Raw genomic sequence first — 23863 nt, 5'->3', positions numbered from 1 at the left:
GAAAACTGGGCCAAAAATCTAAAATCTAAATACATGTTTAGATTCAGCATATCAAAGAACCCCATATATTCAATTTTTGTTGAAATCAAACAAAGTTTAATTTTGGACCCCAACTTGGACCAACTTGAAAACTGGTCCCATAATTAAAAATCTAAACACATGTTTAGATTCAGCATATCAAAGAACCCCAAAAATTCAATTTTTGTTAAAATCAAACTAAGTTTAATTTTGGACCCTATGGACCTTAATGTAGACCAATTTAAAAAACAGGACCCAAAATTAAAAATCTAAATACACAGTTAGATTTGGCATATCAAAGAACCCCAATAATTCAATTTTTTATGAAATCAAACAAAGTTTAATTTTGGACCCTTTTGACCTCAATATGAACCAATTTGATAGCAGGCCCACAAATAAAAAATCTAAATACATGGTAAGATTCAGCATATCAAAGAACCCCATATATTCAATTTTTGTTGAAATCAAACAAAGTTTAATTTTGGACCCCAATTTGGACCAACTTGAAAACTGGGCCAAAAATCTAAAATCTAAATACATGTTTAGATTTTGCATATCAAATAACCCCATATATTCAATTTTTGTTGAAATCAAACAAAGTTTAATTTTGGACCCCAACTTGGACAAACTTGAAAACTGGGCCCATAATCAAAAATCTAAACACATGTTTAGATTCAGCATATCAAAGAACCCCAAGAATTCAATTTTTGTTAAAATCAAATTAAGTTTAATTTTGGACCCTTTGGACCTTAATGTAGACCAATTTAAAAAACGGGACCCCAAATTAAAAATCTAAATACACGGTTAGATTCGGCATATCAAAGAACCCCAATAATTCAATTTTTGATGAAATCAAACAAAGTTAAATTTTGGACCCTTTGGACCTCAATGTGGACCAATTTAAAAACGGGGCCCAAAATCCAAAAACTTAATACACGGTTAGATTCAGCATATTAAAGAACCCCAAGAATTCAAGAATAAAACCCCATTGAAATTGATCAAGAAATAAGCAATTTATACGAAGTATCTTCTTTTGCACAACACTGTGCAATTGAATATTTCTTGCTATTGCGCAATACTGTACAATTGACAATTTCTTGCTATTGCGCAATATTGTGCTATTGGATATTTCTTGCTATTGCGCAATACTGTGCAATTGAAGATTTCTTGCTATTGCGCAATACTGTGCAATTGAAGATTTCTTGCTATTGTGCAATACTGTGCAATTGAAAATTTCTTGCTATTGCACAATACTTATTATATAATAATTTACACATCCTGTTTGGTGTGTATCTCCTACCATATCATTATTATTTGCTTTTAAATATAAATCAGAAATAATCAACTTAAAATGGAAAATTTTAAAAGAAAAAAAAAAGGAAAAAAAGAAAAAAAAAAAAATCTCCCCCCCCAAATTTTTTGAACCCCCTTATGATTCATCACCCCCAAACTCAATCCCAGCCTTCCCTTTGTGGTATGGTACCTTGCAGTACAATTTCAGAGAGATCCATACACTTGAACACAAGTTATTGTCTGGAAACTAGAAAAATGCTTATTTTTGGCCCCTTTTTGGCCCCCAATTCCTAAACGTTTCGGGCAATTACCCCCAAACTCAATTCCAGCTTTCCCTTTGTGATATGGAACCTTGTAGTACAATTTCAGAAATATCCAAACACTTACACACAAGTTATTGTCATGAAACTAGAAAAATGCTTGTTTTTTGCCCCTTTTTTGGCCCCTAATTCCTAAAATTTTGAGGCAATTACCCCCAAAATCAATTACAGCCTTTCCTTTGTGATATGGAACCTTGTGGTACAATGTCAGAGAGATCTATACACTTACACACAAGTTATTGTCTGAAAATTACAAAAATGCTTATTTTTGGCCCCTTTTTGGCCCCTAATTCCTTAACTGTTGGTACCATAACCCCCAAAATCAATCCCAACCTTCCTTTCGTGGTATTGAACCTTATGGTGAAATTTCATGGAGATCCATTCACTTAAACTAAAGTTAGAGTGCGAAAACCAATGTGTCTTCGGACGACGCCAGACGACGACGACGACGACAACGACGACGACGACGACGACGACGCCAACGTCATACCAATATACGACCAAAAAATTTTTAATTTTTGCAGTCGTATAAAAACAGGACCCAAAATTAAAAATCTAAATACACTGTTAGATTCGGCATAACAAATAAATAAATGTGATCAAAGATTTTACAAATCTAATGCGCCATACTGTGCAATTAAAGATTACTTCTTGAAATTTTTCAATATTTGAAATTTGAAAAAAAAATAATATTTGAAGAATAATTCTTTTTAATTTCTGAAATCTGAAATGAGAAAAAATTGGCCCCCCACAATTTCTTTTTATCCCCCCCCCCCTTTTCCCCCCAAAAAAATTCTTTCCCTCAAGATATGGTCATAATCTCAATTCAAATTTCCAATGGAGTTGGCAACCATAATTACCCATTTAAATTTACCATAGTGCTAACTTAATCTATTTTATAATAGAATTAATAAAAATATAGTGTCAAATCTTTCATATGGATTTTTTTGTAAAAAAAAAAGATGAAAACATTTGCAGATATTTTTACTGGTCTTCCTTTATAAATATGCATTTCTTTAAACATAATTAAAAAGCAGTGTAAGGGAAGTAACCAAAACGTTGTATTTGGATTACCTCCCTTACACTGTTTTAGATTATCTTTATTGTTCATTAACCATTACTTTATACATAATTTAAAAGCAGTGTAAGGGAGATAATTTCAATGATGTATTTGATTTATCTCCCTTACACTGCTTTAAATTATGTTTTGTACTAAAGTATTTGTCCATTAACCAGGACAACCTTGTTTTTCCCCCTTTTTTGCCCCTAATTCCTAAACGGTTTGAGCCATAACCCCCAAAAGCAAATCCTAACCATCCCTTTGTGGTATGGAAACTTGTAGTATAATTTCAGAGAGATCCATACACCGTTCCACAGTTATTGTCTGGAAACTAGAAAATGCTCATTTTTGGCCCCTTTTTGGCCCCTAATTCCTTAACTATTGGTACCATAACCCCCAAAATCAATCCCAACCTTCCTTTTGTGGTATTTAACCTTATGGTCAAATTTCAAAAAGATCCATTCACTTAAAGTAAAGTTAGAGTGCGAAAAACCAATATGTATTCGGACGACGACGACGACGCCAACGTCATACCAATATACGACCACAAAATTTTTTTGCGGTCGTATAATAAACAATTCACCAAAGTTTCATGCATATTGGTTAAAGCATTTTTGAATTAATGTCCGACATGTTGACGACGGACGGACGGACAGCAGTATACCATAATACGTCCCATAAAAGGGCGTATAAAAACTGCATTTTTTACGACTTTGTTTGATTTTTTGCATCAGTGACAATGTCTGTTGATGGATCAAATCCTCTGATACAATTTTTTAAAAGGATACCCTATGGAACATCCAGGTAAAGTTTGGTTACATTTGGACCTGTAGTTTCAGGAAAAGATTATTTTTAAACATTTAAAATGCCTTTCTTGAGAAATAACTCCTATTATAGGTCATTTGACAATTTCTGCCAAGTTTGACTTATTTATAGATCTTATTGTTCTGGACAGTTTTCCTGTTTAAAAATTTATCTCTATCTGTTATAGCTGACAAAATAAAATACTTCGCTGAGTGCAGCTGGATACAACCGCAGAGGTCCAACCCTGAACAGTTTGGGCGAAAATGGACACAATATTCGCGCTTGATACAGGTCTGAATTTGGATTGTAATTAAATATTTGACACATAATAGGTTTCTGACACAGAATAACTGTAGTCAAATAACTTATAAGTGTTTATATGATTTGAATTTATATTCATTTTTTTTTGCTTTAGAGCAATACACCATGCCGTTGCAAATTGACCCCCCCCCCCAAAAAAAAACAAAAAAAAATTTACCCCCCCCTTATTTTTGCTGTGGTGCAATACACTGCTGTTGTGTATTGACCCCCACCCCCACTTTTTTAGAAAAAAAATAATATTTGAAGAATTTTTCTTTTTAATTTCTGAAATCTGAAATAAGAAAAAAATTGACCCCCCACAATTTCTTTTTACCCCCCCCCCCCCAAAAAAAACAATATTTGAAGAAATTTTCTTTATCAATTTCTGAAATCTGTAATGAGAAAAATTGCCCCCTCCCTTTTTCCAAAAATAAAAATTCTTTCCCTCAAGATATGGTCATTATCTCAATTCAAATTTCCAATGGAGTTTGCAACCGTAATTACCAATTAAATACATCATAAAAGTCTTATAATAGAAAATGACATACATAATCATGGCTAAAATTAATATTCCTATAATAATAAATTCTAAAAATAAATTGACAGCTAATCACCTCATGACAATACATTTCTTTTTACATAATTTAAAAGCAGTGTAAGGGAGGTAATCCAAACATACACAACATTGTACTTTAAATGTGTTTGGATTACCTCCCTTACACTGCTTTTAAATTGTCCATTAACCAGGAAACCCTTGTTTTCCCCCTTTTTCGCCCCTAATTCCTAAGCGGTTTGAGCCATAACCCCCCAAAGTCAATCCTAACCATCCCTTTGTGGTATGGAAACTTGTGGTATAATTTCAGAGATTCATACACCTTTCCACAAGTTATTGTCTGGAAACTAGAATAAACTGCTTCGCTGAGCGCAGCTGGATACGCCCGCAGAGGTCCAACCCTGAACAGTTGGGGCAATGGACACAATATTCAAGCTTGATACAGGTCTGAATTTGGATTGTATTAAATATTTGACATATTATAGGTTTCTGAATAAATGTAGTCAAAGAACTTGAAATTGGTTATATGAATTGAATTTATATTCATTTAAAGATTTCTTGCTGTTGTGCAATACACTGTGCTGTTGCGCAATACTTAGTAAATCTGTTGTCAGACTATAAACAATTAAAGTTCAATTAATTCTCAATGTCATATTAGAAATTTATGAAAAATGTAAAGGGAGCTTACATCAATAGATATAAACAATTCACCAAAGTTTCATGTGAATTGCTGACAGCATTTTTGAGTTATTGTCCAAAAACTGGAAAATCCCCCCTTTTTTAATAAATAAAACCCCATAACTCAGAAATGTAAAATGTAAAATTTATAAAATTTTAAACAGAGCTTACATCAATAGATATAAACAAGTCACCAAAGTTTCATAAGAACTGCTGAAAGCATTTTTGATTTTTTGTCCGAAAACTGGAAAATCCCCCTTTTTTTATGAATAAAACCCTGTAACTCAGAAACGTATAATCTAAAATATATAAAAATCAAAGGGAGCTCATGTCAATAGATATAAACAATTTACCACAATTTCTTGCAAGTTGGTGAAAGCATTCTTGAGTTATTGTCCGAAAACTGGAAAATCCCCCTTTCTTAATGAATAAAACCCCATAACTCGGAAACGTAAAATCTAAAATTTATAAAAAATGAAAGGGAGCTCACGTCAATAGATATAAACATTTCACTTAAGTTTTATGCAAATTGGTTAAAGTGTTTTTGAGTTAATGTCCGACATGTTGACGACGGACGGACAACGGTATACCATAATACGTCCTCTGGTAACAAACAATCGGACAAGCGTTATTGTCGAGGCCTGTTCAGATAGTCACTTTACCCTTTGATTCAAAAGTTTTGAGTCCTCAGGGGCCAGCTGAAGCCCACCTCCAGGTGCAGGATTTTCTCGCTGTTTTGAAGACCCATTGGTGGCCTTAGATCATGTTGTTGTCTCTTTGACATATTCTCCATTTCCATTCTCAATTTTATGATACATGAATAATCATACCTTTGGTCCCATTGTAACAGCAACTGCATCTGCCAACAAATCAACTCCCTGAAGCATCATGGCTCTTGCATCTGCTCCAAACTTTATCTCTTTGGCATAAGTTCTGACAAGTGCAGGTGACATTCTCCTTGAGAGAGCAGGGCGTAGAATACTTGGTAATCTGTACATCTTTAACTCCTATCTGTAATACAAGAAGTGACCTTGACTGTAGACCTAGTGACCTCAAAATGAGTACATGTATTTGTCTTCTTCATTCAATAAGGCATTATCAAATCAAGTTTGCTATAAAGTAGAAAAAATGGTTCAAAAGATCATCCAGAAACCACATTTATGCCCAAATTCCTGTTTATCAATTGCTGCTGTGGCTTGGAGCTTTAACCCCAAAATCAAAACAGGTTTTTATCATTCCATGGGGCAAAATCAAAGCAAGTATGGTAATAGTTGGACCAAATATTCAAAAGGTTAACATCAAGATACTGAAATGTTTTCCCAACTTTCCAGCCACCAACAGCTGTTAATTGTGACCTTGACATTTAAACAAATAAATCAACAGAGTTATTCCATACTCGTTGAACATTATTAACCCAGTTTGGTAGGTTTATTGTATGATTCAAAAGTTTGTTGAGCAGAAACCTAAATGATGACACTTGACATGATGAGCCAACAATACCAAAAAAAATGCACAAGGTGTTTGCATGATTTGACACACTTCTTCCTTACTGCAATATTTTAAAGATTAACTCTCACACTGTTCTTTACTGCTGAAAAGAAATCTGTAAGATATACATGTTCATTTCTTTGTAACTAATTAAGATACTTTCAGCTCAACAGTCACTAAATCTACTAATTTGAATAACTACAAATGAGATCAAGGCCATTTAAAGTCTAATTGAAATCGGTGGGTGCAACAACATACACCTTATCTTTTTACTAAGAACAGCATAGACAATCAACAGTAATGTCTAATGACTTAAGTCTGATGAAATAACGTCTCCCTTTCCAGAACGTTGGTCATTCAGAAGATTGAACATATAAAACGTAATTTGCATCAAATATAGACTTAAAATGTTGCATGTCTGCTAAACAGTAAATATGTGTCAGATTAACGCAAGTTCGACCTACAGAGTACAGGACAATCAGTACACGTTTTTCCTAGGATGCATGCTCGTTGACCCACGTGGTTGTATTCTGACCAAGTTATTACGCAATTAAATACGACTGATAGCTGTCGTTATGATATAAATGTGTCTGCAATAATTAGTTATACCTTACTTAAATAATCTGATAGCGTGAAATGATTCTTCTATGTATTCTATTTGCCTTGCCCTTCAAATACTGCTCTGCTAGATCGCATGTATGCTGAGGCAGTGTGGCTGATGGTAACCGGAACTTAAGAATATATTCTGGCATGCGCAGTGAATAAATTGGCCCTTCAGCAGGTATATTTGAATTTATTCTTCAACAAGTAAAGACAATTATTGTCATAACGAGAAAAACAATCCATGAAATAATGATCTGGCAAGCATTTTATTTTCTGATGTCCATTTAAATTATGTATTATACCCTAAAGCCGTGGAAATCGTTGTAAGCTAGGGTACTGTCATAATACTTGCCGATTGCAGGGCACATGCCGTTACATCCCGGAACCTTTCAGACTTTTTCATTATTATATTAAATAAAATCAGAGAATGTCGAGTAAAGAGGTAACTTGACCAACACGTGGTTCCGGTATTCTGGAGAATTCTGTTGCCGGCACATTTACATCAGTTGACCTTGGTAGTTTTCTGTTGCGTAAACGGATCAAGCATTGTCAAGTAAAAAAGATATAGCTGGTCTAGTAAATTTAGCTTCAACTACCGAAATAAAATGGTAAGATCGAATGTAGTCAATCAGAACATGTTTTTTTTTAAATTTGAATCTGTTAGGTGTGGGAGAAATCGTATCACATGTTATTTGTATATATAATTATATATATAAGTACGTCTGAACCAGTGTATATAAGGCAGGTATCACATGTGAAAAGGACAAATCCGTATAAGAAGCTAATTAAAAGTATAACTTACCTTTTCAAAATTAATATCAATTTTGAATCTCTTCACTTTTTAAAGGCATATATGTATTATAGATAACAATAAACTCTACCAAACAATCATTTTAAAGTAATTATTTAATACATGTTTCATACACAAAAGTGATGTAAATATTACCTTACATCATTGGTTTCACAATTGATGCTAACAATAGATAACACTGTTTACCATTTAAAACATCAATAATACACCTTATCGCTATTTATGCCTATCAGATAAGTTCTAAAATAACAGAACTTTTCAAACCAGGTGGATCTATGTGGGACCTTGTTCAAACAAAGTATTGTGTATTAAACTGTTCATAGAGACATGTTTAAACCATCGTAAACACTTCAAAATAAGCATTTTCAATGACTTAAATTTGATTAAAAAAATTGCTTCTTAAACTATGAAAATTTTAAAATGTCCACTTTCTAAACTTTTTCCTCCCACAGCTCATTGCTGATGACTTTTGTTTTGTTCCGCTTGACCTCAACAGGAAGTTGTTTAAGTATTAAACTTTTTCCTTGATTGGACTAAATAGTGATAAGGTGTATTGTTAATGACAATAAATTATTTAATTAAACAATTTGATTGAACAATCAATCTTATATATTATTTTTATCTTTCAATAGACTTAAATACAGATTAAATACATGGTTTAATTGTTCCCTATTTACAGTGAATTAGACTTTTTTAAATTTTTGTTTTTACTTTGTTTTTCTTAAAAAAAAATCTTTTTATTTTTTGAATTTTTTTACTAACTCTTTAAATATTTTTAACCTTTTTTCACGATTTTGGAGAAATGAAATGGGGTGCGTATTATACACAACTGCATACAATACACAGCTAAATATGGTATGCTTGCTACAATTTGTTAGCTGATGTTTTTATTGACACACATAAAAGCATCTTGATTAAAAATCTTATAATGTTATTCCTGTGAATGAAGATGATAGATATGCTTATATGAAAATAAGGTATGATTGCCAAATAAGATAACTATCTTCCAGAGTTCAAAGGAATTGAATGTAAGCAATTAATAAAGACCAGCTGTACGGCCTTCAACATTGAGAAAAACCCATACAGTATTGTTAGCTATGAAAGGTCCTATATGGAAAATGTGAAACTATTCAAAGGAGAAAACTAACAGCCTAATTTATTTTTATACATAAGAACAAACTGTACAAATTAGTTGAAATTGGCTTAACTCTAAATATTGGTACATTGTACAAGACACAAAAACAACTAACAGAAAGCACCGAAATAAGAGTACTCACAGTTACTGAAAGCTAGTTCAGAGCCAATTACAGCTAATAAATAAATCATGTTCTCCAAGCCTAAAGTATCAATCAGTACACATCCATTAGATTTAGTGGAAAGACTTCATGAACAGTCTGAGAAACTAATGAATTTGTGCAATGCCAAAATGTAAGTAGACAGTATCCTAAAAATATTTCCTTTCTCTATTGGTACTGTACACGTATACCTAACAACAAAATTATTTTCATTTACCTGTGTTTAAAGTTATTGCAAATGGCTGATATTTTTGTTCGAGCATATTGTTTTTCTTTAATTGTTAAACATTTCTGACCGATATAACATGTTACTTTTATTATTCTTCCCTTAGTTTATTTATTTTGTATTTACATTGTATCATAGGTCAAATTTATTTGTTCAGTGGTGTTAATATGTCCTTTGATTGAGTTAAGCTATTTCATTTGATATTTTATAGTGTGTCTTTCTATGTTACACTATTGTTTCAGAAAAAGGGTGAAGGTTTGGTACCATTAAAACGTTTAAACCCGCTGCATTTGTTTGCACCTGTCCTAAGTCAGGTTGGGATTCATTTTGGGGGTAATTGCCCTAACCGTTCAGGAATTAGGGGCAAAAAAGTGTCTAAAACAAGCATTTTTCTAGTTTTCAGACAATAACTTGTGTTTAGGTGTATGGATGTCTCTTAATTTGTACCACATTTTACAAAAAGAAAAAAATTTGGGGGTCACAATTTATTTTGCTAATTCTTTGTATATAGTCTGAAAACAGATTTACTAAGTATTGCACAACAGCACAGTGTATTGCACAACAGCAAGAAATCTTCAATTGAATATAATTTAAGTCATACAACCAATTTGAAGTTCTTTGACACATTTATTCTATATAATGTGTCAAATATTTAATTACAATCCAAATTCAGACCTGTATCAAGCTTGAATATTGTGTCCATTTTTGCCCCAACTGTTCAGGGTTGGACCTCTGCAGTCGTATCCAGCTGCGCTTGGTGAAGCAGTTTATTTATTCTGTGTAAATTAATTTTCAGAATGCTTATATATATTTTTTTTTTTTTTGGATGAAGCAAATCCCTTTAAAAACTTAGCTTATGTTATCCATTAATAAATAAATAATTTTCTCACTGTGTTGAAGACCCATTGGTGGCCTTGGGCTGTTTTCTGCTCTTTGGTCGGGTTGTGGTCTATTTGACACATTCCCCATTTCCATTCTAAATTTTAATTAAATTCTAAGTGTACTTGGATATGCTGAGACTAACCTTGTATTTAGAATTTTAGATTTTGGATATTGGACCATAATAGGTAAAAGTCCAATTTCCAATTTTTCAGTTCTTTGACCACATTTATTCTGTGTCAAATAATTAATCTCAATCCAAATTCAGAGCTGTATTAAGCTTGAATGTAGTGTCCATACTTGCCCTAATTTCAGGGTTGGACTTCTGCGGTCGTATCTTGATACGCAAGCTGTGCCCAGGAGAGCATTTTATTTAAGATTCTTTGATTTTCTGATTTGCAAAGTTATTCAAATCACTGACAATATCTGAAAACAAATAATAGAAACTAAGGAATCTATGTGAGTAAACATGTATAAACCTACAAGTTTTATTTTATGTATTTTGTCTTTTCCAATTGCAGGCACGTGCTTTCAAGAAATTTATACCCATGTTTGACAGAGTTCTGGTAGAGAGGTTTGCTCCAGAAATGAAGACAAAAAGTGGCATTATGATTCCAGAAAAGGCCCAGGGAAAAGTTCAACAGGCTACTGTATTAGCAGTTGGCAGTGGATCCAAAACAAATGTATATACATGCATAGTAAATACCTGTACAGGTGTAGCTAGTTTTAATCAGTAAACATAATACTCTGTCCTATACCTATTTAATAACCTTACTGATATCAAGAGCTCATTAAAAAGGAAGATAAAGTTTATCTACATATCATCTAAAAATTGTTGAGAGAAACAGATTTCACCATCAAATCTAGTGCAATATGATAAGCCTCACATTTAAAGTTGGCAAATTTAAATGTCTTGAGTGTAGAAATATGGTATCACACTCAATGTAGTGATATAATCTATATATATATATATATACATGTATACATTTTAAACAAGTCTAGATTGAAAACAACATTCAAACCTATGATTGTGTTGGATAAAAACCGCAATTTTTATACGTGTGCATGCAAAACACATTTCTTGATAGAGGGGTCTAAATACAGCACAAACAACATTTTCCAAAAGACCAAAAAAGTGAAAAAGTATATTTTAACAAAACGCATTTGACTAACAGGTTGAACAACAGATGTTCTTAAACCCTGCTGACTGCCATTGGCCATTGCCAAATAAACGGATCACAAGATTGTTACAAAATGGATCTTTTAAAATTATTAATTTAATACCAAACAGAAAACAATAAACTTGTGGAAAAGATGGTATACTGCAAACAAAAGGTGCAAAAATTAGTACACCATATCCGGATTTCGACAATTAATGTGTCTTCAGTGATGTTAGGGATTGAAACGGTATTTGGAATACATTTTACATGTACAAATGTACCACTAAACATCACTAACGGTTGATTCATTGATGTTTTGTGGGTTCTAATTTTACGTGGATTGAAGAAAAATGTATTTTCATGGATATTTGATTTCATGGTATTGCTAAAGTTTGTATACAAGCCTATAGACAATTTATACTTCATTGAACATTTAAATTTGTGGTTTCCTTATACCCAAGAAATCAACAAAAATTGGTACCCATGAATAATAATGAATCCAAAATTTCTGGAACAGCCCTTTAAAAACTATTTTTCTGATTTCAATATCTCTACATCATAGGTAGCAGTATACAGTTAGGAAAAAAAATAAAAATTTACCCTGATAAATTTTACCATCCCCTTTTCCTTGCTTTCTTACAAACTAAGCCTACTGTTTGTGTCATATATATGTGCATATGTATGTAATCAGTACCTTCCAAAGATTTGATTTCCAGTAGTTAAGATGGTTGAATAAAATTTCTTTTTGGTGTATCCATGGCATCAATCTATTTTTAATTGCTATGAAATATTGCAAAAAGCGGGTAAAGATGTCACATATTTCCCCCAAAAATTGGCCAAAAGTAGAATTTCAATCCCTTGGAGTGATAACTTTTCTGAAACTGTTTACATATATCTATCAAGAGATCAAATATAAATAAAAGTGATAAACACCTCCTACCCACCCACCCCCACCACCGTATGAAAGAGAAAGGGTCATCATTCATTCACCATTAGTATTAGCAAGAACATATTAATTAATGAAAGTAAGCTGAAATTAAAAGAAATTCTATTGTGTGTTATATAGCAAATATAAAAAAGGGGAAGAGGGTCTATGTCCCATGTGCCTCGCCCAATGAAATATATCTGTATATTTGATCTTTTATGTTTCATTTGTTATGTCCAAACTTTTACACTGCTGGATACAGCTTTGTAACTGTAGCATGATTAAAGAATTCATTGTTTGTTTGTTTTTTCAGAAGGGAGAAACATTACCAATGAATGTGCAAGTAGGAGACAAGGTTTTATTACCTGAATATGGTGGAACAAAAATTGTGTTAGAAGATGAGGTATTAAAATAAAACCCCAAAGTTAAAAAATTGTTTGCCATAATTCAGCCATCCCTAAAAAATGGTGTTTTACTCTTTGAAGGCATTTTGGAAGTATAAACATTGTACACAGGGATGGCTGAAAATTTGGTACTTCGTATTACAACTATTTTAAACATTTCTCAAACATTACATGTTTGTCCCTGCCATGAAGGACTATGGAAACATATAAATGCCAATGTTGGTCTGTCGGAAATTGAAATACTCTTGCACCTACACTTTCTCATTTGAGTTAATTGAAATTTATTTCAAAGAATAACATCAGCAACTTAGGACATTATGAGTGCCCTCAGCCTCCAAGTGTATACATATTCCGAAAAATAGGAAGATGGGTTAAACCATAGATGATTTGAACTTTGAAAAGTATCATAACATCATAAGTATCATACAGTGATAATTTATTGATCAATAAATTATCACTGTATGATAGTTTTTTACAATTTACACTCAATGAATCCAGTCATTAATAAAAGAATTTGCTAAAACCATACCTGTCAACCTCTGAAAATGAAAATGCAGGTAATGACCTGCATTGAAGAAGAAAATGTCAGGTCATAACCTGTACGAACTTTTTCGGTCCAATTTTAGTATTGTTTTTATACGACCGCAAAAAAATTTTGTGGTCGTATATTGGTATGACGTTGGCGTCGTCGTCGTCGTCCAGCGTCGTCGTCCGAATACATATTGGTTTTCGCACTCTAACTTTAGTTTAAGTGAATGGATCTTTTTGAAATTTGACCATAAGGTTAAATACCACAAAAGGAAGGTTGGGATTGATTTTGGGGGTTATGGTACCAACAGTTAAGGAATTAGGGGCCAAAAAGGGGCCAAAAATGAGCATTTTCTAGTTTCCAGACAATAACTGTGGAACGGTGTATGGATCTCTCTGAAATTATACTACAAGTTTCCATACCACAAAGGGATGGTTAGGATTTGCTTTGGGGGGTTATAGCTCAAACCGTTTAGGAATTAGGGGCAAAAAAGGGGGAAAAACAAGGTTGTCCTGGTTAATTGACAAATACTTTAGTACAAAACATAATTTAAAGCAGTGTAAGGGAGATAAATCAAATACATCATTGAAATTATCTCCCTTACACTGCTTTTAAATTATGTATAAAGTAATGGTTAATGAACAATAAAGATAATCTAAAACAGTGTAAGGGAGGTAATCCAAATACAACGTTTTGGTTACTTCCCTTACACTGCTTTTAAATTATGTTTAAAGAAATGCATATTTATAAAGGAAGACCAGTAAAAATATCTGCAAATGTTTTCATCTTTTTTTTTTACAAAAAAATCCATATGAAAGATTTGACACTATATTTTTATTAATTCTATTATAAAATAGATTAAGTTAGCACTATGGTAAATTTAAATGGGTAATTATGGTTGCCAACTCCATTGGAAATTTGAATTGAGATTATGACCATATCTTGAGGGAAAGAATTTTTTTGGGGGAAAAAGGGGGGGGGGGGGGGGGGATAAAAAGAAATTGTGGGGGGCCAGATTTCAGAAATTAAAAAGAATTATTCTTCAAATATTATTTTTTTTTCAAATTTCAAATATTGAAAAATTTCAAGAAGTAATCTATGGCGCATTAGATTTGTAAAATTTTTGATCACATTTATTTATTTGTTATGCCGAATCTAACAGTGTATTTAGATTTTTAATTTTGGGTCCAGTTTTCAAATTGGTCTACATTAATGTCCAAAGGGTCCAAAATTAAACTTTGTTTGATTTTAGCAAAAATTGAATATATGAGGTTCTTTGATATGCTGAATCTAAACATGTATTTAGATTTTTGTTTTTTGGCCCAGTTTTCAAGTTGGTCCAAATTGGGGTCCAAAATTAAACTTTGTTTGATTTCAACAAAAATTGAATATATGGGGTTCTTTGATATGCTGAATCTAACCATGTATTTAGATTTTTTATTTGTGGACCCCGTTATCTAATTGGTTCATATTGAGGTCAAAAGGGTCCAAAATTAAACTTTGTTTGATTTCATCTAAAATTGAATTATTGGGGTTCTTTGATATTCCAAATCTAACCGTGTATTTAGGTTTTTAAATTTGGGTCCTGTTTTTTAAATTGGTCTACATTGAGGTCCAAAGGGTCCAAAATTAAACTTAGTTTGATTTTGACAAAAATTGAATTCTTGGGGTTCTTTGATTTGCTGAATCTAAACATGTGTTTAGATTTTTGATTATGGGCCCAGTTTTCAAGTTGGTCCAAGATAGGGTCCAGTATTTAAACTTTGTTTGATTTCAACAAAAATTGAATATACGGGGTTCTTTGATATGCTGAATCTAAACATGTATTTAGATTTTTGATTATGGGCCCAGTTTTCAAGTTGGTCCAAATTGGGGTCCAAAATTAAACTTTGTTTGATTTCAACAAAAATTGAATATATGAGGTTCTTTGATATGCTGAATCTAACCATGTATTTAGATTTTTTATTTATAGGCCCCGCTATCAAATTGGTTCATATTGAGGTCAAAAGGGTCCAAAATTAAACTTTGTTTGATTTCATCGAAAATTGAATTATTGGGGTTCTTTGATATGCCAAATCTAACCGTGTTTTTAGATTTTTAATTTGGGTCCTGTTTTTTAAATTGGTCTTCATTGAGGTGCAAAGGGTCCAAAATTAAACTTAGTTTGATTTTAACAAAAATTGAATTCTTGGGGTTCTTTGATATGCTGAATCTAAACATGTGTTTAGATTTTTGATTATGGGCCCAGTTTTCAAGTTGGTCCAAGTTGGGGTCCAAAATTAAACTTTTTTTGATTTCAACAAAAATTGAATATATGGGGTTCTTTGATATGCTGAATCTAACCATGTATTTAGATTTTTGATTTTTGGCCCAGTTTTCAAGTTGGTCCAAATTGGGGTCCAAAATTAAACTTTGTTTGATTTCAACAAAAATTGAATATATGGGGTTCTTTGATATGCTGAATCTAAACATGTGTTTAGATTTTTGATTATGGGCCCAGTTTTCAAGTTGGTCCAAGTTGGGGTCCAAAATTAAACTTTTTTTGATTTCAACAAAAATTGAATATATGAGGTTCTTTGATATGCTGAATCTAAACATGTATTTAGATTTTTGATTTTTGGCCCAGTTTTCAAGTTGGTCCAAATTGGGGTCCAAAATTAAACTTTGTTTGATTTCAACAAAAATTGAATATATGGGGTTCTTTGAGGTGTAATACCACCATTGATTTTCCCCTATTAGTCTTTGTTAAATTTGCACTTTTCAAAAAATTGTGCAGAATTTATCTTTGTTTCAAATAAAGAAATACTTGGCATGAGTAAAGATTTATCCTGTCCAGTACTATAGAAAAAATTTCACATAACATTTCATTGCATATAAGAAAATAACCATCACTGGAAGTTAACCAATCAAATTTTCCCCTTTTTTAACCTGTGTACAAGCTTTAGTAACCATGTAACCTCAAGTTTCCAAAATATTCTATAGAAACCCCAAATAAAGAAATAATGGTGCTTTGAAATACCCAAGATATATGTTTATGACTCAGAAATGTTTTACTGCAATGAAATGTAGGATCAATTACCTACAACTGTCAAATTCAAAGGAATATTTTTTTTCGACCTATTTTCGTATGCAACCGGATGTGACGTACTATGATTTGGTGGTATTACACCTAAAGAAGACTTTTTTGTTAAATAAACTGAATGTGACTTTTTTCCTTTGTAATACTGGTTATTTCAAGCATTCCTGTCAAGTTTTGTCATAATCAGTTCAATAGTTTGAGAAAAATCTAGTATAATGTAAGACGACATCTACAGCGATTCGAGCAAAATTTCTTCGAAAAATCCAAACCAAGCCGCATCATGATAGAATATAGTGTGGACCAATATATGATCAAATATTTATCTCATCTGCCTACAAACAGTTGAATATGATACAAAAGATGACTTTAGGATGATAAATACTACTAATGGACCTCTTTGTCTTCCTTATAAGGTCTCTTTTGGTCCATTTATATCTCTCATTTCCTCAAAATTTCTACTTTTTAGGCCAATAAATAAAAATTTTGGGGTAACTTTCACTCATTTATGATAGAAATGTTATTATAAATGATTAATTGAAGTATTCAAGCTGAATGAACTATCCGTATAAAAGTTTACTGTCTCCAAGGAGGTTTCAATAAGTCCTTACGTAAAACTTAAATTTACGCCGCGTTCCAGAGAGGGACATAAAAAACTTCTTTTTTGGTGAATAATTTGTTGTTACTGCTTTAAAAATAATTTCATTTTTTCAAAACTATATATTAATTAAAGTATTTCTTAGGAAAAATTTTCTAGTATAGCAGAATATAAGAAATAAGGAGAAAAAGCTCCCCAAAACTCTAAGTATGGCTTGTTCTGTCAACTAATATTCATGGTAAAGTCCAATTTCAAGGAAATTTTCTCATAAAATGTATTTTGGAGACTCAATCCACTCAGAATATTTCATTATTTGTAATATTTCACTTAAATAGCAAGAAATTTTAACACATGAGAGTACTCACAAGGTCAAAGGTGCATGTACAGCTTCCCATATTAGGTGTAATACCACCATTGATTTTCCCCTATTAGTCTTTGTTAAATTTGCACTTTTCAAAAAATTGTGCAGAATTTATCTTTGTTTCAAATAAAGAAATACTTGGCATGAGTAAAGATTTATCCTGTCCAGTACTATAGAAAAAATTTCACATAACATTTCATTGCATATAAGAAAATAACCATCACTGGAAGTTAACCAATCAAATTTTCCCCTTTTTTAACCTGTGTACAAGCTTTAGTAACCATGTAACCTCAAGTTTCCAAAATATTCTATAGAAACCCCAAATAAAGAAATAATGGTGCTTTGAAATACCCAAGATATATGTTTATGACTCAGAAATGTTTTACTGCAATGAAATGTAGGATCAATTACCTACAACTGTCAAATTCAAAGGAATATTTTTTTTCGACCTATTTTCGTATGCAACCGGATGTGACGTACTATGATTTGGTGGTATTACACCTAGATATGCTGAATCTAAACATGTATTTAGATTTTTTATTTGTGGACCCCGTTATCTAATTGGTTCATATTGAGGTCAAAAGGGTCCAAAATTAAACTTTGTTTGATTTCATCTAAAATTGAATTATTGGGGTTCTTTGATATTCCAAATCTAACCGTGTATTTAGGTTTTTAAATTTGGGTCCTGTTTTTTAAATTGGTCTACATTGAGGTCCAAAGGGTCCAAAATTAAACTTAGTTTGATTTTGACAAAAATTGAATTCTTGGGGTTCTTTGATTTGCTGAATCTAAACATGTGTTTAGATTTTTGATTATGGGCCCAGTTTTCAAGTTGGTCCAAGATGGGGTCCAGTATTTAAACTTTGTTTGATTTCAACAAAAATTGAATATATGGGGTTCTTTGATATGCTGAATCTAAACATGTATTTAGATTTTTGATTATGGGCCCAGTTTTCAAGTTGGTCCAAATTGGGGTCCAAAATTAAACTTTGTTTGATTTCAACAAAAATTGAATTCTTGGGGTTCTTTGATATGCTGAATCTAAACATGTGTTTAGATTTTTGATTATGGGCCCAGTTTTCAAGTTGGTCCAAGTTGGGGTCCAAAATTAAACTTTTTTTGATTTCAACAAAAATTGAATATATGGGGTTCTTTGATATGCTGAATCTAACCATGTATATAGATTTTTGATTTTTGGCCCAGTTTTCAAGTTGGTCCAAGATAGGGTCCAGTATTTAAACTTTGTTTGATTTCAACAAAAATTGAATATATGGGGTTCTTTGATATGCTGAATCTAAACATGTATTTAGATTTTTGATTATGGGCCCAGTTTTCAAGTTGGTCCAAATTGGGGTCCAAAATTAAACTTTGTTTGATTTCAACAAAAATTGAATTCTTGGGGTTCTTTGATATGCTGAATCTAAACATGTGTTTAGATTTTTGATTATGGGCCCAGTTTTCAAGTTTGTCCAAGTTGGGGTCCAAAATTAAACTTTGTTTGATTTTAACAAAAATTGAATATATGGGGTTCTTTGATATGCTGAATCTAACCATGTATTTTGATTTTGGACATTGGACCATAATAGGTAAATTAAAAAAATTCAAGTTCTTAGACCACATTCTTTCTGTGTCAGAAACCTATGCTGTGTCAAATATTTAATAACAATCCAAATTCAGAGCTGTATCAAGCTTGAATGTTGTGTCCATTCTTGCCCCAACTGTTCAGGGTTTGACCTCTGCGGTCGTATCAAGCTGCGCCCCAGCGAAGCATTTTATTTTTTATATTTTGCGGTCGTATATTGGTATATATGATGTTGGCATTGGCGTAGTCGTCTGAAGACACATTGGTTTCGCACTCTAATTTAAGTTTAAGTGAATGGATCTCTATCAAATTTTACCATAAGGTTCAATACCACAAAAGGAAGTTTGGGATTGATTTTGGGGGTTATGGTACCAACAGTTAAGGAATTAGGGGCCAAAAAGGGGCCAAAAATAAGCATTTTTGTAACTTCCAGACATAACTTGTGTGTTAGTGTATGGATCTCTCTGACATTGTACCACAAGGTTCCATATCACAAAAGGAATGCTGGGATTGATTTTGGGGGTAATTGCCTCAAAATTTTAGGAATTAGGGGCCAAAAAAGGGGCCAAAAACAAGCATTTTTCTAGTTTCATGCCAATAACTTAGGTGTAAGTGTATGGATCTTTCTGAAATTGTACTACAAGGCTCCATATCACAAAGGGAAAGCTGGAATTGAGTTTGGGGGTAATTGCCCAAAACATTTAGGAATAAGGGGCCAAAAATAAGCATTTTTCTAGTTTCCAGACAATAACTTGTGTTCAAGTGTATGGATCTCTCTGAAATTGTACTGCAAGGTACCATACCACAAAGAAAAGGCTTGGATTGGTTTTGGGGGTAATTGCTTCAAAATTTTAGGTATTAGGGGCCAAAAAGGGGCAAAAAACAAGCATTTTTCTAGTTTCCAGACAATAACTTGTGTGTAAGTGTATGGATCTTTATGAAATTGTACTACAAGGTTCCATATCACAAAGGGAAAGCTGGGTTTAAGTTTTGGGGTAATTGTCCAAAACGTTTAGGAATTTGGGGCCAAAAAACAAGCATTTTTCTAGTTTCCAGACAATAACTTGTGTTCAAGTGTATGGATCTCTCTGAAATTGTACTGCAAGGTACCACACCACAAAGGGAAGGCTGGGATTGAGTTTGGGGGTGATGAATCATAAGGGGGTTCAAAAACTTTGGGGGGAGGGATTTTTTTTTTCTTTAAAATTTTCCATTTTAAATTGGTTATTTCTGATTTATATAAGCAAATAAAGCAAATAATAATGATATGGTTTGAATAGGTAAATTGAAAATTTATAAGTTCTTAGACCACATTCATTCTGTGTCAGAAACCTATGTTGTGTCAAATATTTAATCACAATCCAAAATTGTATCAAGCTTAAATGTTGTGTCCATACTTGCCCCAACTGTTCAGGGTTTCGACCTCTGCGGTCATATCAAGCTGCGCCCAGCGGAGCGTTTTATTTTTATATACGATAACATATACATGTACCACTGAGTTTCCTTAAAATAATCACTTTTGTTTTAGTTAAGTATATAAATATTTATCATTAATAAAATATCTTTCTAAAGTAATGCCCTTTTATTGTCGAGCCTTAGACTTTTGTCGAAAAAGCCAGACATAGTGATCCTACATTCCGTTGTCGTTGGCGGCGTCCACAAATATTCACTCTGTGGTTAAAGTTTTTGAAATTTTAATACTTTTCTTAAACTATCCTGGATTTCTACCAAACTTGGACAGAAGCTTGTTTATGATCATAAGATAATAACCAAAAGTAAATTTTGTAAAAAAAAATCCTTTTTTTCCGTATTTTACTTATAAATTGACTTAGTTTTTCTGCCAGTTAACATTACATTCACTCTGTGGTTAAAGTTTTTAAAATTTTAACAACTTTCTTAAACTATCTTGGATTTGTACCAAACTTGGACAGAAGCTTGTTTATGATTAAAAGCTAGTATCTAGAAGGAAATTTTGTAAAAATTTTGTTCCATTTTTTCCTTATTTAATTGTAAATGGACTTAGTTTTTCTTCCAGTTAACATTACATACAGTCTGCAGTTTAAGTTTTTAAAACATTTATTAGATTCATAAACTATCCTGGATTTTTACCAAACTTGGACAGAAGCTACTTACAATCAAAAGATAGTATAGAGAGGAATATTTTTATTAATTTTTTTACTCATTTTTGTTGAGCCTGCGATTAACAGCAAAAGTAGGCGAGACACTGGGTTCCACAGAACCCTTACGAATTTTTGTTTTATTCACACTTGTTTACTTCTTCTTTTTAATGAATGTCATAAACCCCAGCTATACATGTAATTAGAAATCAATATTATAGCTAATGTGCTCCTATACACAGGAGGAAGATAAATAGAAAGAAGTAAGTGTGTTTCCTTTCAGTGTAATATCTAGAGCATATGGATTTGATTTAAAGCGTTTACATTTGAAATATAACAAAATTATTCTCTCCACCAGAAATGTATTAAAAGGTTCAAATTGTTTTAAAATGATTTCTACAGGATATTTGATATTTGCAAACGATAAATCTTTTAATCAGGACATAGAATTGTATGTCAAGCTTGACTGGCTTCAACTGGTACAATTAACAAACAATCCTCGAATTGTTACTTTTCAATCAAATGTAATGTTTTGATAGCTGCCATTGGCACCGTAAATAAGCAAATTCTAATGTCAATTGTTTACCTTTTGAATTCTCGGGTGTGACCCGGAGGATACGGGTCAGTTGACAGGTTTGGTAAATTAGGCCCTCTTTATTTAAACATTGTTTGACAATAAATTGTCAAATTTTACAAGACAAAACTACATGTATTAATATATGGAAAGAATCAAGAAAAGAAAAAGGAGCTTGATTTCCTTGCCATACGACTGTTCATCTAAAGGATTGGTCTAATTTCTATATGATATCTGAAGAGAAAACACCTATAGGTAAAATCCACAACAATTTGCATTGATTCATGATTTGAGAACAAACAATTTACTTAAAATCATTGAATTGGATAAAAAGAACATGTTCATAAGACAGAAAAGAGTAAACAAAAAATACTGTGTTGGGCAAGACCTTGTTTGTGTTAACACTTATATTAACAATAGTTGTGGAAACTTAAGCATTTGCAAATTAAAGACCAAAAAAAAAGAAGAGAAGCCAAATATTTTTTTTTTTTTTTTTATTTTGATTATTTTTCTTCTACAGTTCTTTTAAAATATCTGTCTGAACACATTGTTGTTTCACCTTTGTGTGGTTCTTGTTTTTGTTTATAATAGTTATGAATTTAGCATTTTATTTTTCAGGATTACTTCTTATTTCAAGAAAAAGATATCATTGGGAAGTTTGAATCTTAACAGAAAGTCTAAATTAGAATGTCTTTCATTTAGACTGTCCGGAACAGAATATACAATTGCAGACCATATATGTACCAATAGACCATATATGAAGTTGTGATTATTAACTAGTACCAGTGTACTCAAGTGTTCAAGGCTCATTTATTCAATGAATTAGTCACAAGCATTTTTTTAAGTTGTGCAGAAAAATATTTTTGCAATTTTTTGATGATTGTTTTTTGTGCATTTTGTACTAGTTATGATGAAGATTTAGAAATCAATATTTTAGAGTTCTTCAGGAACACAAACGAAAATAATTTAAACAATAAAAGTATGGTAAATTTCTTTTGATTTAGGGAAAAGGTTAATTTTGTGTTATCTTTATTTTTTTATCCGGAATTAATAATTCTTAAGACATAATTTTTCAATTACTTTAAGCTGTTAGGATTTTTTCCTAAAGCGAATCAAATATAAGGACATGCAAATTTTAGTAGTATCGAAATTGTTTTTGTAATATAATCTTTATTTTTCATATACATGGAATACATGTAGTGTGTGTGTGTGTGAATGTATAAAAGTTTATTATGTATCAGAAATAGTTAGATTTATTATATGAATTCTTTTTTGTGATGTATTTTTAGCTGTTTTACTTCAATTGATAAAGAAATGTTTCACACAGCTTGTTAATAATGTATTTAAAAGAGATATATATTTATACAGCTGCATACTTTAGCCAAGTTCTGTGATTAAAAGTAATTATACCCCATGCAACAAAGTTGCGTAGGATATAATGTTTTTGACCTGTCCGTCTGCCAGTCCTGTTCTTGTCATAGCAACTCCTCTGAAACGACACAACAGGATTTCAAGGAGCTTTGATTATAATACGGACATATCAATAGGAAATTATGATTCCATTTTTTTTTTTCTAATAGTCCACTGCAACAGTTTGTCATCGCAACTTCTCAGAAACCACACAACAAAATATTTCATAAAACTTTTTATTAGATAATAAGGAAATACTATGTAGATACACATATTGACATGAAATTATGATTCAATGTTTTTTCTAGGAGTAATGCCCTTTGAATTAAGAGTTTCGGCCATAATATACATTTGTACTAATGCAACAGTTTGTCAGCACAACTCCTCTAAACCAAAAAATAGAATTTCATAAAGCTTTGTAGATATTAGAACATACTGTGTAGATGTGCATACAGAAAATTATGATTCAATATTTTTTCTAGAACTCAGTTATGCCCTTTGATCATAGAATTTTGACCTTAATATACTACAGCAACAGTTTGTTAGTGCAATTCCTCGGAGACCACACAACAGAATTTCATATCCTCAAGAAAAAAATTTTCATTGGCTCTTGTAGGAGTTCTGAGTCTTTGAACTTGGGAATCTGGTGAGATTTTTGTTTGCTTAGTGACAATATGAGGATGTGGAGTATGTGAGTATTATGAACAAAAAGGTATGTTGGATACATGTCAATGAGATAACAACTTATCAAGTAGACAACCCTAGATGAATTTGGCATTTCTATTTAGTTTCTATTTGG

General features: G+C 32.0%; 2 protein-coding genes across 3 annotated transcripts in view; one reads left to right on the top strand and one right to left on the bottom strand.

Annotated features, from left to right (window-relative positions):
• The window catches only part of LOC127730439 (heat shock protein 60A-like), a 100177-nt gene extending 92897 nt beyond the window's left edge, over nucleotides 1-7280 (bottom strand). Inside the window, exons 1-2 of one of the 2 annotated variants that reach the window (XM_052238860.1) lie at nucleotides 7129-7280; nucleotides 5857-6037 (exon numbers count right to left, since the gene is read on the bottom strand). In XM_052238860.1, the coding sequence (XP_052094820.1) occupies nucleotides 5857-6024 (168 nt within the window). In that variant the 5' untranslated portion in view covers nucleotides 6025-6037; nucleotides 7129-7280. Of the gene's footprint in view, nucleotides 1-5856; nucleotides 6038-7123 lie in introns of both variants that reach the window. The other variant, XM_052238859.1, reaches the window with a different exon arrangement.
• Nucleotides 7281-7563: 283 nt separating this feature from the next.
• On the top strand, nucleotides 7564-22981 carry LOC127730457 (10 kDa heat shock protein, mitochondrial-like). The gene is made up of 4 exons (XM_052238887.1): nucleotides 7564-7725; nucleotides 10850-11011; nucleotides 12727-12816; nucleotides 22273-22981. Exons 1-4 carry the CDS (start codon nucleotides 7723-7725, stop codon nucleotides 22321-22323), a joined length of 306 nt encoding a protein of 101 aa, XP_052094847.1. The 5' UTR covers nucleotides 7564-7722; the 3' UTR covers nucleotides 22324-22981.
• Nucleotides 22982-23863: the final 882 nt, after the last annotated feature.

This window comes from Mytilus californianus, unplaced genomic scaffold, assembly GCF_021869535.1.
Source record: "Mytilus californianus isolate M0D057914Y unplaced genomic scaffold, xbMytCali1.0.p SCAF_2, whole genome shotgun sequence".
Lineage (NCBI taxonomy): Eukaryota > Metazoa > Mollusca > Bivalvia > Mytilida > Mytilidae > Mytilus > Mytilus californianus.
Note: the sequence above shows the minus strand (reverse complement) of the source record. Positions and strands in the feature narration are given on the sequence as shown.